The sequence below is a fragment of the Rhinolophus sinicus genome, linkage group LG01, assembly GCF_036562045.2.
Source record: "Rhinolophus sinicus isolate RSC01 linkage group LG01, ASM3656204v1, whole genome shotgun sequence".
Lineage (NCBI taxonomy): Eukaryota > Metazoa > Chordata > Mammalia > Chiroptera > Rhinolophidae > Rhinolophus > Rhinolophus sinicus.
This window is the reverse complement of record NC_133751.1, coordinates 60,601,497-60,618,578: the sequence shown is the minus strand read 5'-3', so window position 1 is coordinate 60,618,578 and position 17,082 is coordinate 60,601,497. Positions and strand designations below refer to the sequence as shown.

General features: G+C 50.5%; 1 protein-coding gene across 6 annotated transcripts in view; it reads right to left on the bottom strand.

Annotated features, from left to right (window-relative positions):
* Window positions 1–17,082, bottom strand: part of MYLK (myosin light chain kinase) — a 241,530-nt gene that overhangs the window by 13,665 nt on the left and 210,783 nt on the right. For all 6 annotated transcript variants that reach the window (XM_019738977.2, XM_019738976.2, XM_019738974.2 and 3 more), the window contains 6 exons: window positions 16,588–16,620; window positions 16,399–16,492; window positions 14,975–15,178; window positions 9,496–9,713; window positions 7,311–7,434; window positions 1,108–1,260 (listed from right to left, as the gene is read on the bottom strand). In XM_019738977.2, coding sequence (XP_019594536.2) covers window positions 1,108–1,260; window positions 7,311–7,434; window positions 9,496–9,713; window positions 14,975–15,178; window positions 16,399–16,492; window positions 16,588–16,620 — 826 coding nt within the window. The remainder of the gene's footprint in view (window positions 1–1,107; window positions 1,261–7,310; window positions 7,435–9,495; window positions 9,714–14,974; window positions 15,179–16,398; window positions 16,493–16,587; window positions 16,621–17,082) is intronic.

Below are 17,082 nucleotides of genomic sequence, written 5' to 3'. Positions count from 1 at the left end.
TCTCATCCTCTGGCATAAACCTATTTCAACACCACCCTTCTCGGGCAAAGCCTGTAACTGCCTCTTCATTCTAAATACGACTCCTCGGGACGCCCGGAGCCAGGCCCTGCCACATCTGGCCACCTGTTTACAGAGTGGGCAAGGTGCCCAACAGGCCAGCTGCTCTCACCTGACACCCCCATTACGTCTTTCCCCTGGGACAGGCCAGCTCTCCCTAGACACACATTACCCATCTCCCCTTCCTGCTTTAATTCAGCAGGTTCCCTTTGCCAAGGAGAGTCCTCAGCAATGAATTCTATCTAAGTATACTCAAGCCCCCCTCCACCTTCACCTCCTCAGCTCTAGTCTCCTCGGCAACGTCAATTTCCATTCTTCTTTCAGTGAAATACTTACTGAGTGTCTTGTGTGTCTGACCTTTCCTCACTGCCTTTGGCCATCTCTACACCCAAACACACTGGCTTCCCACTCTTCACGACTATTTTATATACTCATCCACTGACAACTTGGGCAGGCCACAGGCAGCCCCGGAAGGCAGAGGTGGGGAACCTCACAGTCTACACTGTTATGGGGGGACAGAGATGGAGCTGGGAGAGGGCTGAGCCCAGTGGTCTGGGATTACAGCCTAGCTTTGGCCAGTGGGAGAAGGGACCTGGCCGCATTCAGGGAGGCAGTTCTTAAATAATTTAGATATGAAAAACACCAAGCCAGAATAGTCTGGGGATATGATGACGACTCATAAATAGGATACTTCCTGTGCAACCCTGAAGAGGGACTGAGGTTTCAGCAGGGCTTCTACAGGCCACAGCTGTACATGGAAAATAAAGGGGTCCATCATTATTTATATATAATAAGCCATAAAGCTGTTTATTCAGCTTTGAGATACTTTACCTCAAGTAAATGTTGCTGCCACTCTCCCTGCAACACTCAGCCAAGTGTTGCTTTTCAAGTGAGGGTCGGTACTTCTAAAGAGACCCCTTCCTTTCCCCCCACACTCACAATGCCCACCCTCCGCTCCTCAGGTAAAGAGGGACCCACGACAGGCAAAGGAAACCCCTGCCCCTGGACGCCAGTCCAGGGAGTGGGGAAGCTGACACCACAACGCATTACTTCATATCTTTCTTTAGCAAGTTGCTGATAAAATCCTTGGCATCGTCGGAGATCTCATCGAACGCCTCGTCGTCGAAGTCCCAGGTGGCTGAGGTAACGTTGGCTAAGGTTTCGTTGTCATTGTCACCCATGAAGGGGGAAAGTCCACTGACCCTGGGAGATAAGAACAGGAGAGCAGGTGAATGGGGGCGGGAGTGGCAGGGCTGGCAGGGTGGGACAATTCCCCTCAAGTGCTAACTGGGGTCAAAGGTGAGGGCTGGCAAAACGCTGCACCCCCAAATGCCCTTGTGCCTGTCTTTCCTCCCACCCATGTAAAGAAGAGGGGGTTTGGCTCCCCAGGCTTTTATGGCCCAGCCTCTTCTCAGTGCTCACTGTACTTTTGGGGTACCACCTGCCTCTTGACACCACCTGCCTGTGAGGCTGAGGCGGAAGAATTTACTTCCGTTTGTGATGTCCACACAGTACACAGCAGGGCGCTGCCTCCATCTGCTATTCTGCCTAAAGCCCAGGCTACAACTTTGCCCCAAAGAAGCTTCTGCAAGGTCCCTGTGCTCCTGCCCCCCTCACCATGGATGGGCACGTGCTACATGGCACCCACACCGCACCCGTCTGTCCCACTTCCTTCCACTTCTCGTCTGCATACTTGTCAGCACCAACGCGAGGGCCCAGCACACACAGTGCACGAAAGACGGATGTGAAACAACAATGTGGGTTTGGGGCTCCATCTACCCTGAGTACAGTGCGCCTGAGGCACTTAGGCCCAAAGGAAGCTTCCCTGAGGTACCACGGCAGAGGACAGGGCACAGCCTGCGTACTCGCTGGGTGACCTTGGACAACTCCCCTAATCTCTGTGTCACAGCTTCCTCCTCTGTAAAATGGAGACCCTGCTCCTGGTCACCACTTCCACGTCTCTTCCTCCTCTTTCTCCTCCATCATCACCGTCACAGCAGCAAACATTTATCAAACATGTCCTATGTGCCAGAGCACTGGGCAAAGAGATGAAAACAGATGAACTCATTCACCCTTACCACCACCCTATCACGCAGGTAACTCCCTCATCAGTTTAACAGATGAGGAAACTGCCGCACAGACAGGGGTTAAGTAACTTGCCCACGGATTCACAACCAGCGAGATGTGAACCCAGGCATCATTCTCTCGAGTTTGTATCTTAACTGCCACTTTACACAAATATTTCTATGAAGATGAAGTAAATCGTGGTGTGCAGGCCTGCACGAGGCCCTGTCCACAGGAAGGAGCTGGGTCCCTGACCACAGATGTTATCCTTCTTCTGTATACAGTTCACCCCCACTGCCTCAGCGATGACTTGTTTACCAATAGTGTAAGCCAAATAAAATTCAGAAGGTAAAGTATCTCAACGCTGAACAGAGCAGCTTTATGGCTTACTGGACTCACGTCTCACCTCTGCACACTAACCATCCACCCCCCATTCACCCTGACCTGGGGCTGGACTCATAGCTGCACAGGGCCCCACCCTGAAACAGGCCCGGCTCTTGCTTTAATGCTCTGCTGCTGGAATCTTGAAATTCTTACTAATGTTTGAACAAGTCACCCCGCCTTTTCACTTTGCCCTGACCCCACCTGAGCCTCATGAGATGGATCTGGGGCCTTCAAGCCATCAACCCCCCCAAGTAAAGGCTTCACTAACGGCCCTTCCCCCCAATCCTTATGAATCCACCGTCATTAACAATAACTAACACAAACACTTCTGGAGCTGTTTTGGCCCTGAAGAGGCCACGGCTTAGGAAATACAGCCGTACCCGAAAACTAAGTTTGAAATACTGTGACGAAAGCTTGCCACGGTAAAACCTTTTGTAAAAAGCAGAAAGCCTTTGTAATGTGAATTGTCTCACTCTAATCAATATATCTGTGTTTTTGAATAACAGATTTTTGTAGATGGCATTCAAGTGTCTTAAAGCAAGACACCAACTCATCTTTTCAGAACGCAGAGATCATCCTTGTGGTTCACAGGACAATGAGGAAAGGGTGGGAGTTTATCTGTCCCCAAGTCTGCACTGTTACATGCTACTCCTCCTTCTCTGGGCCTCAGTTTTCCCTTTTATACACCACGGGTACTGGGCTTGAATTCCTAGGGGCTCCCAGCTTTCCCATCTCTGTGATCGTGTGTGACCTGTTAAAAAATAACAGGCCCAAAATGGAGTCATTTTCGCTCACCACAGCAAACCAAGACATTTGCAAGTTCAACCTCTTCTAGAAATGTGACCATTAAACAGACAACACGAAACTTCCAGATTTGCACTAGTGAGGTACTCGGCAAGATAAAACCCATGCTGTTCTCTTCCCCCCAAAGGAAGAGCGCCTGGCCTGAAATAATCCTTTCTTTTCTTTTGCTCTGACTTCTTTGTCCCATCCTTCTGCCTGTAAAACCCTTCCATCTTGTACAGCGACTTGGAGCATATATTTATTAGATGGGATGCCTGATTCATGAACCATTCCAAAAAGCCAATGAATTTTTGTTCTTGAACAGACCTAAGCTAGCCCCATCGAGAAGCAGCCAGTATATAACAAATGAATGTTATTAAAATATCATTAACAATGGTACATTCGTATTCAAATTTTTCTAAACCTTTCTACATATATCAGGTTAAACAGATGCTTCTGAAAGGCAATAGATAAAATTAATGGTGATTTGATAAGTCTTGATAAAGTTTTTTTTAGTATAATTCAGAGAAATTGAAAACTGGGAAATAAATCCTTTTGCAAGTCAGAAAAAAAAAGAAAAAAGCAGCAGCCTGGCTCTTGCTTGGCAGCCTTCTGCTTCCTTCTGTCTTTACGTTTTCTGTTTGAAACCCAGAGGACGGAAAGTCCTGCAGTATTCCAAAAGATTGCAGAAAAAGCAAACAAGCCTGCTGTGGAATGCTGAAAGGGCCCCTTCTGTAAACCTCCTTTCCTAATTAGGAACTGTAATCCTGCAAAGATAGGGCTTAATCTCTGTAATGTTCACAGCCAGGGAGAGCCCCCTGGCCTCTGGCCTCTGGCTCTCCTCCTTCCTGGCAGCCCAACCATCTGAACTACCCCCTGACCCCTGGCTGGCTCCAGGCCTGCCCGAGGTCCCCGCCCCCACATCTTCCCTACTAAAGAATATGTCTCTAAAATAAAACTTGGAATATGTGCAGAGCATGATGACGAAGAGACTGTTCGAATTGCAGTAATGCTGTTTCTGGGTGGTGGGATTTTGTAGAATTTTTTTTTTAACTTTTTTTTGGGACTTTTGTTTATTGCCCGAATTTGCATAAGGATCGGGTATCTTTTTATAGAAGGAACTAACCCAATCAACGCACATAATAACCTTAGCACTAAAACACAACCATTCACCTCTCTCCCTAGTCTCGCCTAGTTTTTAACTGAAGGGGACCAGTATGCCCCTCCAAACTACGGCATAAGGATTGTTTTGAGCTGAAGGCAATTAACTCTCTGTCCTCCCCCTTTCTGTCTAAAAGCAGCTCCAGATTTTTGTGTAGCAGGACTGAAAGGAAGCAATCTGGCTGGCTCTCACTGCGGGTTTTCAGCACCACGTGCTCTGCTGTGAGCTGGGGAGGGGAACTCCCAGACCTCCATCCCCACTGTGAGGGCCAGCGGGACAAGGCCCAAAGGGCAGACAGGCCCACAGCAGTGGGTGTTGGGGGGCTGCAGGAGGCTGTGCAGAGCTGACCGGCCTCCCTCACACCTGCTCCTTCCCTGCCTCATACATGTCTCCCTCCTCCTCAAACCCCCCTGCCCAAACACCTTCCCGAGGGTGCCTCACTCTTCAAAATCATTTTCTCAAAAAAAAAGAGTCATGTTCTCCCCGTTTCAAAAACTCTTCCCTCTTTCCTGGTCTTAGCTTTAAAAGTAATCTAGTAAACACTATAACCTATTATCCAAATTACTATGTTTCTCCACCTAAAAAATAAAGTGCTCTCATGACCCAGTAATTGTAGTTCTAAATTATATATCCAACAGAAATGCATGAATATATTCACCAACACACCTGTACCAGCCTCAACCAGAATCTGTCCCAAAGCCATGGACGTGGAATGGACTATAAATGGGATGATGTTTGCACAGTAGACTACCACACGGCACTGAGAACGAGCAGTCTACAACTACACACAGTAACACGAACGGTCTCACAGTCAGTGCTAAGCAAAAGAAGCCAGATGCTCCTTTCTGTACCATTTCATTTATATCAAATTCAAGAACAGGCAAAAGTAAGCATGACATTAGACACAAGGATTATAGTTGCATCTGGGGGATAGTAACTGGGGGATAGTACCTGGGAGTAGTGTTTGGTTTAGGATCTGGGTATAGGTTACGTGGGTGTGTCCACTGTGACAATTAACCGAGCAGTCTAGACTCGGCTCTGTCCCTGACCACTAGGGAGACCAATGCCCTGGTTTGCCCAGGACTGTCCTTGCTTGAGCACTTTCCCTGTACCCTAGGAAACCTGTCAGTCCTGGGTGAACTGGGATGGCAGGTCACCCTCTAGGACTGTGGGGAGTGGGCAGCCACGTGGGATTCCTTGGTTCCGGGCACCTCAATGCCAAAGGAAGAGTGAATCCCTGCCATGACCCACTCCCAAGTTTGCTGTGAGGATTAAACAACAGCCCATGTGACAATCCATGGCTGCAGATGATTGCAGTAGTAGGAAAACCAATGGAGACAGTAGGATAAGTCTCCTTGATGGCTGCAGAGGGATCCAGGGACCAAGCCAGGTCCCAGGGCAGCTGGGTCTGAATAGAGTGAGCTGACCAAATACTGTTTCTCAAGGTCAGGGGTCTCAGCCAGGGCCAAAGAGCCAGTGTGAGCACCATGCAGCCTGCGGCAGCCCCAGGAAGGGCAGGCAGGGCCCCTGCCTTGCTATTTCTTTTAACCAAGAACCCAGGACTCCTGAATCACGTGTGGTTTTGTTTAATCATAGCTCCCTTCCTCTGGGAGTAGGTGGGGTCAGGAAATACCTGGCCAGGGGCCTTCTCTGCTGAATCTCAGGGAGGTTGTGGTGGTGGGGGTGATGCCGGGCAAGGAAGAGGATGACTTTCTGGGGTACAGAACCCGTGACACAGATTCAACTGAGGGAGGCTGTCCGAACAGTCCACAGGGAGAGTAAAACTCCTGAGCACGTGAAAAAGCCACACTGCACACAAAATCACTCCACTTCCACTAACGCATTTGTAACAGACTTCCGGCAACGCAGCAGTCACCGAGAGCATTTCCCACACGGGGGCTGAAGACCCCAGGTGTCTAAAAAAGTATTCTTAAGAAAGTATTCCTCCTCAAAGTTTCTATGAAAACGCTTCATGTTTCCTTTTGCTTTAGCAACAAAAAATATTTTTTCAAAACGAGTGCATGCATATCTTCACCTTCTGGGAGGCCATCCCTTAGCTGAGTGTTGTCACACACGTTCCAGGACTGCCTCTGAGGCAATGACTGCAGTCTGAGGCTTCAGAGATCAAACCAGCGCGCTCCCACCAAGAGGGTGTGTTTTAGAGCCTGGGCAGCCTGGACTTTCCTGGGAATGTGGACCCTCAGGTCCCCTGGACCTTCTGAATCAGACCCTGCAATCTAAGGAGAGGCCCAGGTGCTTCATCCATGTTACTCTTTGGGGAGCGCTGGTCCAGATCACTGGCCTCCCCTCTTTTTCTCCCGCATTGTTAACTGAAATGACTTTGTATTTTCTACCTCATTTCCCAGTTTTGCCACGTGGCTTTCTGTTGTCTGTTGGCCTCACTGAGGGCTCTGTCATCAAAAGTGCTTATTAATTGTCCCATATACTGGACTCAGAGACGAGGCTGGCAGTTGGGGTCCCTCTGCAGTGAGGATGGGGTGCTGTCCTCTGAAGACAACGATGACGCCCATGGGAGATGGGCACCTGGTCTCCCTCCCTCCTTCTCTACGGACACACCGACACAAGTGCAGGTAAATGTCATGGTACTAGCCGCATTCCGCCCTCCTGCCCAAAGGCCCCAGGCGGCAGGGACGGCGAGGGTCCCCAGAATGCAGATCCTATAGGAAGGGGATGTGAGCTGCTGACCTCATGGGAGCACGAGAAGGGCAGGCGGGGGGTTAAGATGGGAGCCTGCCACCCTCCTAACTCTGAGGCGGGCCTGGCCCCTCCAACATCGGGGCAGCCTGGGGACCCCCCTGTGGGGCTCTCCACCCCCTTCCCCGTGTACCCCGAGACTCACAGGATGTAGCAGATGACCCCGATGCTCCACATGTCCGTGGCATAGCCAATGGGCTCATAGTTGATCACTTCAGGTGCCACAAACTCCGGGGTGCCAAAGAGGACCTTCAGAGACCCTGCATTCTCTGTAACCGGGATGGAGAGGGATCAATTGCCAGAACATCCGGGAGCTGACCCATGCTAAGCGAACGCCCTCATCTGCGTGCCCAGGAGGGACACAGACGAGGCCCAGCCCTTGGCTGCTCGCTCCTTTGAGAATGGCACAGACACTGGCCTCCCTGTAAACAAGTGCATCAACATACCAGTGAAATCGACAAACCACAAAGTCACCCCAAGTGTCTTCAGTGGGGTGGGGGGGAGGGGAGGCCATTAAAGCCCCTGCCTCTGAATGCTCTTTCCGGTCTCTCTCTCTCCCCTGAATGCCCTGGCGCAGGGGCTATGACTTGTGCTCGGCAATCATCTCTACCATTCATGATATCCTATGAACCCTGCTGCCTGCTTTACAAGGACTTTCCTCCTTAATATTCTCGACAGCCCTAAGAGGGAGGTATGGCCCGTGTCCCCGAAGAGGACAGCGAGGCTCAGGGAAGTGGAATGACACACCCACCCAGTTAATAGTGGTGGTCAGGCCCTAAACCCAGGCGGCCGGACTGCTGAGTCATGCCCCCCTACTCCATGGCCTCTCCATATGTAGCATCATATCTCTCTCCCGCAGGAGCTGCTGGGAGGAGAGTCGGGAAAATCCTTCACCCCAAGGTGGTGCCCCTGGGCCATAAAGGACCAGAGATGCTCAGAAGTATACACATAGGTACCAGCTTTCACAGCTCCTGGAGGACTCATCAGCGGTAGGGGGTGGCACACCTTTGGCCTGTGGGCTGTACCTGGTCTTATTTAAATACAGAGCCCACAACAACTATTCTAAGGCAAAGCATTTAATGACCCTTGGACATGGAAGCTTTGCACCAGCTCCAACCTGAACCATTCCTGCTACATTTTAACCTTCCCAGTTCTCTGGGTCTTGGTGGATACCCTGTCCCCATATATGCCCTCATCAAGGAAGCCTGTAAATTGTGTTTTTTGGGTCTGACACTGCCAGCTCCTCAGGCCAATGGCACCCTATTTGTTTAAACTATAGTGGTTCTGCGCGAAGGCAGGCCCTACAAACCAGCCGTGGCCCCCACGCCGTGCCTTCAGCAGGAGACAGCAGAGCAGGCACATTCGCCCAGCCTCTGGCTGCCCATCACCAGGTCAGTCACAGCCTGGCAGGACCTCACTGCCTCGCTTTCCTCTTTATGAATCACATGGCCTTAACCAGGACTGGCCATCCTGGGAGATTTCCCAGGTGGCATCAGCTCCCAGCAGGGGAGTGAAAGAAAGGCCAGCTTGCACCAGTCCTCCGGCTCCTTGTTGACAGGGCAGTGGTCAGGAGGGGGAGGGGAGACTGTTTCCTCAATTTCTGAGACATCAAAGGGCTATATAGGCAAGGTGGGTGTTAGGCGTTGTGTGAGGCCAACAGTCACCCACCAAAATGACCTCAGGGCTGGGTACGAAGGTCCTGACCGCCTTCTCTCATCACCACCCCCACCCCCACCCCAGTGCAGGAATGGCAGATGTGCTTCAGACGCCTGCACTGGGTCCGGGGTCCTTATTCTAGCCCCGGCACCTCCCCTGGCTCGTGGTGGGACCTGCTGGGCAAAGCTATTGTGAACCTCGGTTTACTAGTCTATAAATTGGGGCTCATAAAATCTGTCCTGCCTACCTCACAGGGTTGCTGTGAGAATCAAATGAGAGAAAACATGTGAAAGTGCTCTAGAAACTACAGTATGCTGCAAATGTGAAAAACACGAGAGGGGATAATAATAATAATAATAAATAGCTAACACCTACGTAGTGCTTACTATGTGCAAGGCGCTTCTCTTATCACTTTACCTACATTAACTCATTTGATCCCCCTAACAACTCTACGAGGGAGGTACTGCTATCATCCCATTTTACAGACAAGAAATTTGAGACTTAGAGTCGCACCGTGAGTAAGTGACAGGGGCAAGATCTGAACCCGAACCGCCTCCAGGGTCTCTGATTTTAACTGCAATACTGGGCATCCCCTCTAGGACCCAGTATGTGGCACCAGCCCCAGGCGCCGCCACTACAGGTACATGACAACAGGAGGGGTGGCTCGGCCTTACCCAGCCGTCTGGCCAGCCCGAAGTCGATGAGCTTGATCCTGGTGCCTGTCTTGTTGACACACATGATGTTCTCGGGCTTGAGGTCCAGGTGGACGATGCCCTGTTTGTGGATGTACTCCACCCCCTCTGAGATCTGCTTCATGTACTGGATGCACTCCCGCTCTGTCAGCTCAAAGTCCTCGTCGATGATGCGCTCGAACAGCTCACCCCCCGACACGCTGTGGGAGCAGAAGGGGCGGTCAGGATCACGTGACCACAGGATCACGGAGCCCGGGCTGGCAGGGAGTCCGGCCAAGGGCAGGCTGGGGGTCGGGGACACTGGCAGGAAAGCCCAGGGTATGGAGGTGCTGAGCATTTCCTGCCGCTTCCTGAGTCCCAGGCCACTGCCCTGGGATGCTGGTCCCAGTCGTCCATGGTGTGGGGAGGGCCCAGGCCTCCTGCTTTCCTGCTTGGGGGACACGGCCTGTGCCCACTCAGCTGTTAGGGGATTTGGGGAAGCATCTAGGCTGGGTAGCTTCAGAGGTGGCCGTGAACTGAGAGGTCCACACTTGATGACCTTAGCAAAACGGTCACTTCTAGGCAGTTCCCTTTCTCCAAATGACTATAGATGTGCAAGAGATCATTCTTGCATGCCAGCCAGGTTTTTTAGTATAAGAATCGAAGCTTAAAATCATACTCACAGGATCAGAAAAGTATCTTCAATAATGAGCCTCAGCAAATTCGTTTGGCTGTATATAACCCGCTATACTATTAGTTGTGTTTGATTTGTTCCCTCTGGCTAGGCCTATAGGAGCAGTTTACTCCTTCCAGCCTTAACTAACTTGTCTCGCCTGCTCCTTTGCCCAGCCTGAAAGTGTAGTACGTCCTTCCTGCCTGGACAGACTTTGGATCCTGGCCACGGTGTTTCTGGGGCCCACAGCTGGCATCTTCTGCTCCAGAGGCTACAACGCTTCAGTGCAAATACCCGGCCTCGCTCCCTGAGCTTCATGGGTTCTCTTTGTTTCCCCGTCCCAGCCCTGGGACCCACCCTCCTTGCTCGCTGCTCAGGAAGTTTAACGTGTCTCCTTGGTAACTTATGTAGCATCCAGACATCAGTAAACTCTTTTCTACAATGGCCTGTAGGTCTACCAGCTGAACAAGGCTGGGTGGCCTTGTTCTGGGCCAGTCTTCTCCCAAGGGCCTTCCTTCCCTTTTCTAAGGAGAATCATCATGAAGAAGGGAGACTGAGTATGAATCCTGTCTCCACCTTTTACCAGCTATGTGACCTTGGGCAAATTTCTAAACCTTTCTGAGCCCTAGTGTCTTTAACTGTCCCTACCTCAGAGTTGTTAGGAATGAAGAAACTTTTGTAAACCATCATGACCGACACACAGTAGGTGCTCAGCACATATTTTCACCAGTGGGTCTTGTCACGAGGGAGAGACAGACAGGAGCGCACCATGGGGCCCAGCATACCACAGCCTCTTTCAGGCTGGCCTTCATCACCACGTGACAGCCCCTTTCACTTCTGGACGCTAAGCTGGGAAAAGGCGTTCTGGGCCAATGGCCGCTGGGGGGCGCTGGAACCGACCCTCTAGAACCAACCAAGATGGAGGTCCTTGGGTGGCCAGCAGGTGGCAGATCTATCCTCAAGCCCTCCGTTTCAATTGCTCTCCACCCAGGCTCCGAGTCAAACTAACTCATCGCCTCTCTTAGGTCACAGGTGATTCTTAACATCTCTGTGCCTCAATTTTCTCATCTGTAGATGCAGATAAAAATAGCACCACCTCACAGGGCTGCTGTAAAAGACTGAGTTAATACACCTAAAGTGCTTAGAAGAGTGCCTGGCACATAGTAAGTGCTCAATAATGTTAATTATCTGTGTGGTTTTTTTTTTTTTTTTTTTTTTTTAAAGAACCTGTTGGTGCTCTTGTTGAAAATACAGACTCCTAAGCTCCACTCCTGGAGATTTTGATTCAGAAAATCTTGGGAGGAATCTGAGAATCCATATTTTTAGTAAGTACCCCAAGTCATTCTGAAAAAAGCAAGCAACCATTTTTTGCTGTGCCCTTGGGAACATCTGAGGAAATGAGTAGTAGAAATCACAGTCCTGGAAATAATTACTGTTGCGTTTCTAGAGGTAACCTATTTAATAGAGGTTCAAGAAGGTTCAAACCTACTCAAATATATTTAATATATTTTGAAAACTGTTCTTATGGTCCATTTTCTAGGATGGAAGGGGTTATACAAACAGGATTAATCATTCTATAGGTTTCTATTCAAAACACTCAAGACTATAGGTGGAAAGTATTGGTGGGAAACAAGCCACCACCCAGGATAAAGGAAATGTGTCTTAATAATAGTGAGTAAGCGAGTGACTGAGTGAATGAATGAATGAATGAACCTACTACCAAGGATACCTAATCCCAAGGGATCTAATTTATCCCCAAACTGTAGAACTTGCCAGCCCTCACTGGCAGCCAGAAGGAATGGTGTCTAGGCAACTGGGTACCAGATTCTCTAACTCCTTGTCTCATGGCAACAAGCTGGATGTTCTTTGATAAATTTTGCCAAAGGTAGTGCAAAGGTGAGATGGGCCATGGATGACCCAGCCTAAGCCTCACATCTGCTCCAGTGCTCAGCGTCCTGCCACTGCTTGGAATGTCCTGAGCACTCCCAAAATAACAAGCCCAGACTCCCGGCCAGGAGCCTGAAGGAGCCCTAGTCTCAGAGCCATGCTGCTATAGTGACAGGGGCTTGTCCTGTACTCAGAGGTCAGAAAGGGTGAAGACACAATAATCTGATTTCTCACTGTATCTAAGGCAGCTGAACTGGAGGCAGGGACTCTGGAATACATTTTCATTTTTTTGTATCACCAGGCATTGTCCTTCTCTTAATCTCAGTTTCTCAAATAAGAATAGCAAGTTGTACCTCTGGAAGCCAACCTTTGCACTCTCTACGGCCAAGTCCGTTTAAGCTGGAAGGGAAGTACAGATCGAGTATGAATCTGCTGTCTCTTCTTTGGTTGAGTTCTGATCAGGGGGCAAGTTCCTTACCCCAAGTGCAGGTGAACCCTCTGGCCTCTGCGCATGGAAGATTTGATCCTGTCCTTGGGGGAGGCGTGGGGCGGGGGGATGAAAGCCAGACCAGCTGAAGCCTTCTTACATTTTCTCCCAACATTTTCCATCCAGCTTGCCAACTCCCAATTCCAAGCTAAGTATGGTATTCTGCCCACTGGTCCTGCCGCCCGGCCTTACCCAGGCTGGGCCGCCTTCTACCCCTCCTCACACCCCCTCGTGAACTTGCTCAAGGTTTAACTTCTAAAGATAATACATTTCTTTGCATGTTCCCCACACACCCACACTGCCCGGACCAAGCAACCTGTTCCAGAATAAATGTGAAAAGCTGCAGCCTACAGGGCTATTGTGAGGGTGTAACGAGTGAGGCCAATCTTTCCTGGAAGTGGGGAGGTGAGTTTGAGTTTGGGGCTGAATACAGTCGAAGACACGAATGAAGATTTCCTTTGACTCTTTTACACAGTTCCACAGAATTTGGGAACCAAAAGAGAGTCTAATCCAAATATCTGTCCTCACTGGAAGGATTTAATAATTCCCAAATCACTGCTCAACAGTCATAGAACCTGAGTAGTGGGATTTGTTCCACAATACCTAGCTGTGTGTTAAAATGCTCACAAAATAATTCAGAGTGGAAAAAAAAACCAGGGTCCAGGAAAAGTCCGTGCATCATACTACTAAGAATAACTCTCAAGGACAGAGCACTGTGCCTGCCATACGTTATTCCATTTAATCCCCACATTATTCATGTGGCGGTTTATAGCCTCCTTATACAGATAATAAAACTAAGACTTGGCATAGTCTAGTAACTTATTCAAGGTCACACAACAAGTAAGAGGCAGAGTTGGGACTGAAGTGAGTTTTATCGGATGCTGGTCTATGCTATTAACCGCTACTGCCTTTCCTACAGAACACAAACTGGAAGGAACACATCGAAATGTTTTAAGAGTGAGGGGAGGCGTTCACACCCAAGCTTGGGATTGCCTCTTGCTGTCCTCTCCTTGCCTGGGAAAGAAAGAGCACCGAGATATTGATATGTCCTCGCCAAAGGACTGAAATCCCTGACAAGTGGGAAGGAATAATTCAAGGATGCTGCAGGCAATTGCACAATGTCTCTCAAAATTTCAAAGGCACATACGCTTTCATCCAGCACTCCCACACTTCCGGGGATTTAGCCTACAGACGTACACAGGTGTGAGTGAAAAGGTGTATGGACAAGGTTACAAACATTGCGAGTCTGTAAAGGCAACAGCCTAGAAATCAGCCAACCTCCAATCAGAAGAAGATTGCCTGATCTGTGGTAGGTGCATGTGACGACATCCCATGGGGCAGGGAGAACGAGGAAACCCACTGGCTACTGTTTCAGGATTGGCTCCAAGATAAACCATGGAATGAAAAGATGCAAAGTATAGAATCGTGAGCATGAATTACCTTTGTGTTAAAAGGTGGGAAAATACAAATGTATATGTGTATGATATATGCGTGTATTTTCATAAAGACACGTTGGAAGGATGCAGACAAAATCAGGAAACTTGGTTCCCGGTGGGAGTGGGGTAGGAACAGGGTAGATGGGGCACACAGGTGGGAATGGGAGTTTTCATTGCATATATTCTTATGTTTTTTGATGTGATAGTATCATATATTTTTAAAAAATTCAGATTAGAGGAAGAAAAAGAAACTCTTCAAAAATACAGATATTGTGGAGGATGTCTGGCTTACTGACACCAGTATGTACGTGTGTTTGTGTGTGTGTACGTGTGTGTGTGTGTGTGTGTGTGTGTGTGTATGCATGCCAGCAGCTCAGATGTGAGAGAGGTGGAGGAACAGGACGGGAGGAAACAATGGAAAACGAAAGCCTTAGCTGGAGGTCATCTGATCCGTTCCCCTGCCTGTGTACAACCCAGCACAGTAAGCACTATTCTCTGGTGAGGAGATGTCAAGAGACTACGCACACGTGAGGACGGGGGCATACAGAGCACAGCGAGAGGACAGGAGCAAGGGTTACACTCCTGAAGTTTGAGCTCCCAGTCCTGGGCCCCTCCTCTTTCCCAAACTAGTCAGGAAGTGGCTCTGTCCCTCACCTCCTACTCTAAATCCACCTCTAGGTCAGAAGCCCCTGAAGGACACCAGGGAGGCTGGGGGTAGCGTTGGCCCTTTCACAGGGAGGGGAGGGTGGAAAGGGGGCAGGGATCCTCAAAGACCTGCCTGTTGCTATGGAAATGAGCAGGGGCTGCAGAGGGCTGCTGGCCGGTGGGCAGGGCCAGTGCTATGCACAGACCGCTCTGAGGAGTCAGCCTGTGGCCCTAGGGGCTGGTGAGGAGCGTGCATATCACAGCCCTGCCTGCAGCAGAAGGGCTGGGGTCGGACAGTGGGGGACACACATGAAGGGACTCCCAGCGCACAGTGCCCGGTGCCAGGCCACTCACATCTCCAGCACCATGACGATGTTGGCCTTTTCTTCGAAGGCGTCCACGCACTGCACCAGCTTGGGGTGGTGCAGGCAGTTCATGATGCCGATCTCCTCCCGGATGGCCTCTTTCTCTTTTGCCGAATATGCCTTGAAGAATTTCCCTGCCCAGATTTTTCTAGTTTTCTTTTCTACAAGTCGAAAGACTTGTCCAAATTTTCCACTGCAAATGAAAGGAGGAGAGAAAAGGCAAACGTAGCCAAGCTTTCCTCGAAATGGGGGTTGGACAAACCTGGCCCACCTGTTTTTTAAATAAAGTTTTATTGGAACACAGCCATGCCCATTTGTGGGCATACTGTCTGGGGCTGTTTTTGCATTTTCATGTGCAGAGGAGTAGTTACAACATAGACTGTATGGCCCACAAAACCTAAATATCCATTTGGCCCCTTACAGAAAAAGTCTGCCAGCCCCGGCTCTAGATCAATGACGTGCAAACCTACTCTCTTCCCCATTACTTGTCAGCCTCAGCCTGTGCCTGCCTCCGCATCCCCACTCCGACACTGGCCAGCCTTGCTGTTCTTTCAGGACTGTCACCTTCATGGGGAGGCCTCAAGCTTGGCTGTTGGACTTTTCTCCCCTTTCCCTGCAGAGGGACCCGTGAAGTCGGGCTGGGGAAGTCCTCCCCAAACAGAGAATGTCTGAGTGGCTACCTTCATTCTACCCCACTCTCAGGAGGGCCCCTGGGGTTGTGGTGGTCCCGACACAGCTCCCACTGGTGGTGCAGGCTCCTTGCACAGCCTGTTATTAAGTTGGTGTCCCTCACTGGGAATAAAAGCTGAGCCCCCTTCTTTTCCCTTCCACCTCCCAAACCTCCAGGGATGGAGCGTTAACGTGAGACAGACAGACTGGGATCCTGCTGCTGGAGGGGTCAGCTTGGCTGTGATGAGGGCTCAGCATTGGGGTCTACACCCCAGGGAGGATCCAGAGTAAACTGTTTGGTCCAAGTTCATAAAGTGAGCTGCAACGGCCAGCTGTGCATTTCAAGGGTGTGTGTTTTCCTGAAGCGCTAGAGCTGGAATTGCTGAGCAGTGAGCACGGGTCAGGCTTGACTGCCGTCTATGGCTCACACGTGAGGATCCTAAAGACAGTGTGACCCAGACTCAGTCCCCTCTGTTCCGTGTGGAGAACTGAGGCACAGGAGAGGAAGGACCTGCCAAGCCTTTCGCAGAGTTGGGCCAGCTACACGAGCAACTCCTGAGAGCCTGGGGTGGGTGATACTTTTGTGCGGTGGTGACAGGGTCAATCCCTTCTAATTCTGCAGGAATCTCAGTCTGGGGAGTCGGCAGAACCCAGGAAAAGACAAGCAGACGAGGCATGGGATTCAACTGTGGGACCAGCACCGCCCTCGCTGGGGGCCCACAGGGCACTTCCCACGCCACTTACGATCCTAGTCTCTCTTCAATGTCGTAGAAGTCAGACACTTTTTGTTCAGTATTGACTGTCACCGTCCGGTAATCAACCTCAGGCTCCTTCTCATCTGCAGGGTGGGGGTCAGGGTGGGTGTGAGCCATCAGCTCCCTCGCTCAGCCCCCACCCCTCGAGCCCGCCCGAGGACAGGTGGCCAGCACTCACCGTCATCTGACACCTCCACTTCATCCTTAGGCTCTGGGGGGGGGGGGAGACAAAGAGAGGCAGAGGGGACATGGGTGATTAGTACTGAAGGCCCATTGACAGCAAACCCTGCTGGGGGCCTGTCCAACCTCAGCCTCCCCAGGCACAAGACCCTCAAGCCCAGAGCTCTGGGCATCGCCGTGGGACAGGTCAGTCCATGCTACCAGAGCCACATGTGCACCGACAGGCACTGGCCCCCGTCCCCCACCGGTCCCACCCTCCACTAGCTCCTGCCTCCATCCCTTCCTCCCTAACTTCTGGTCCCTTAGACACACCCTTCTTCACATCTCTGCCAGTCCCTCTGACTTTCGGCACCTACACAGAGCTATGACAGTCCCTTTCTGCTCTGGCTTGAAGAAAGTTAGCGACTTATGATTGCTACTCGTGTCAAATCCACTTATCTATTTACTGAACGTTTTTACAGAATTCTAGCCAAGGACCCAGTATTTGGGCAGT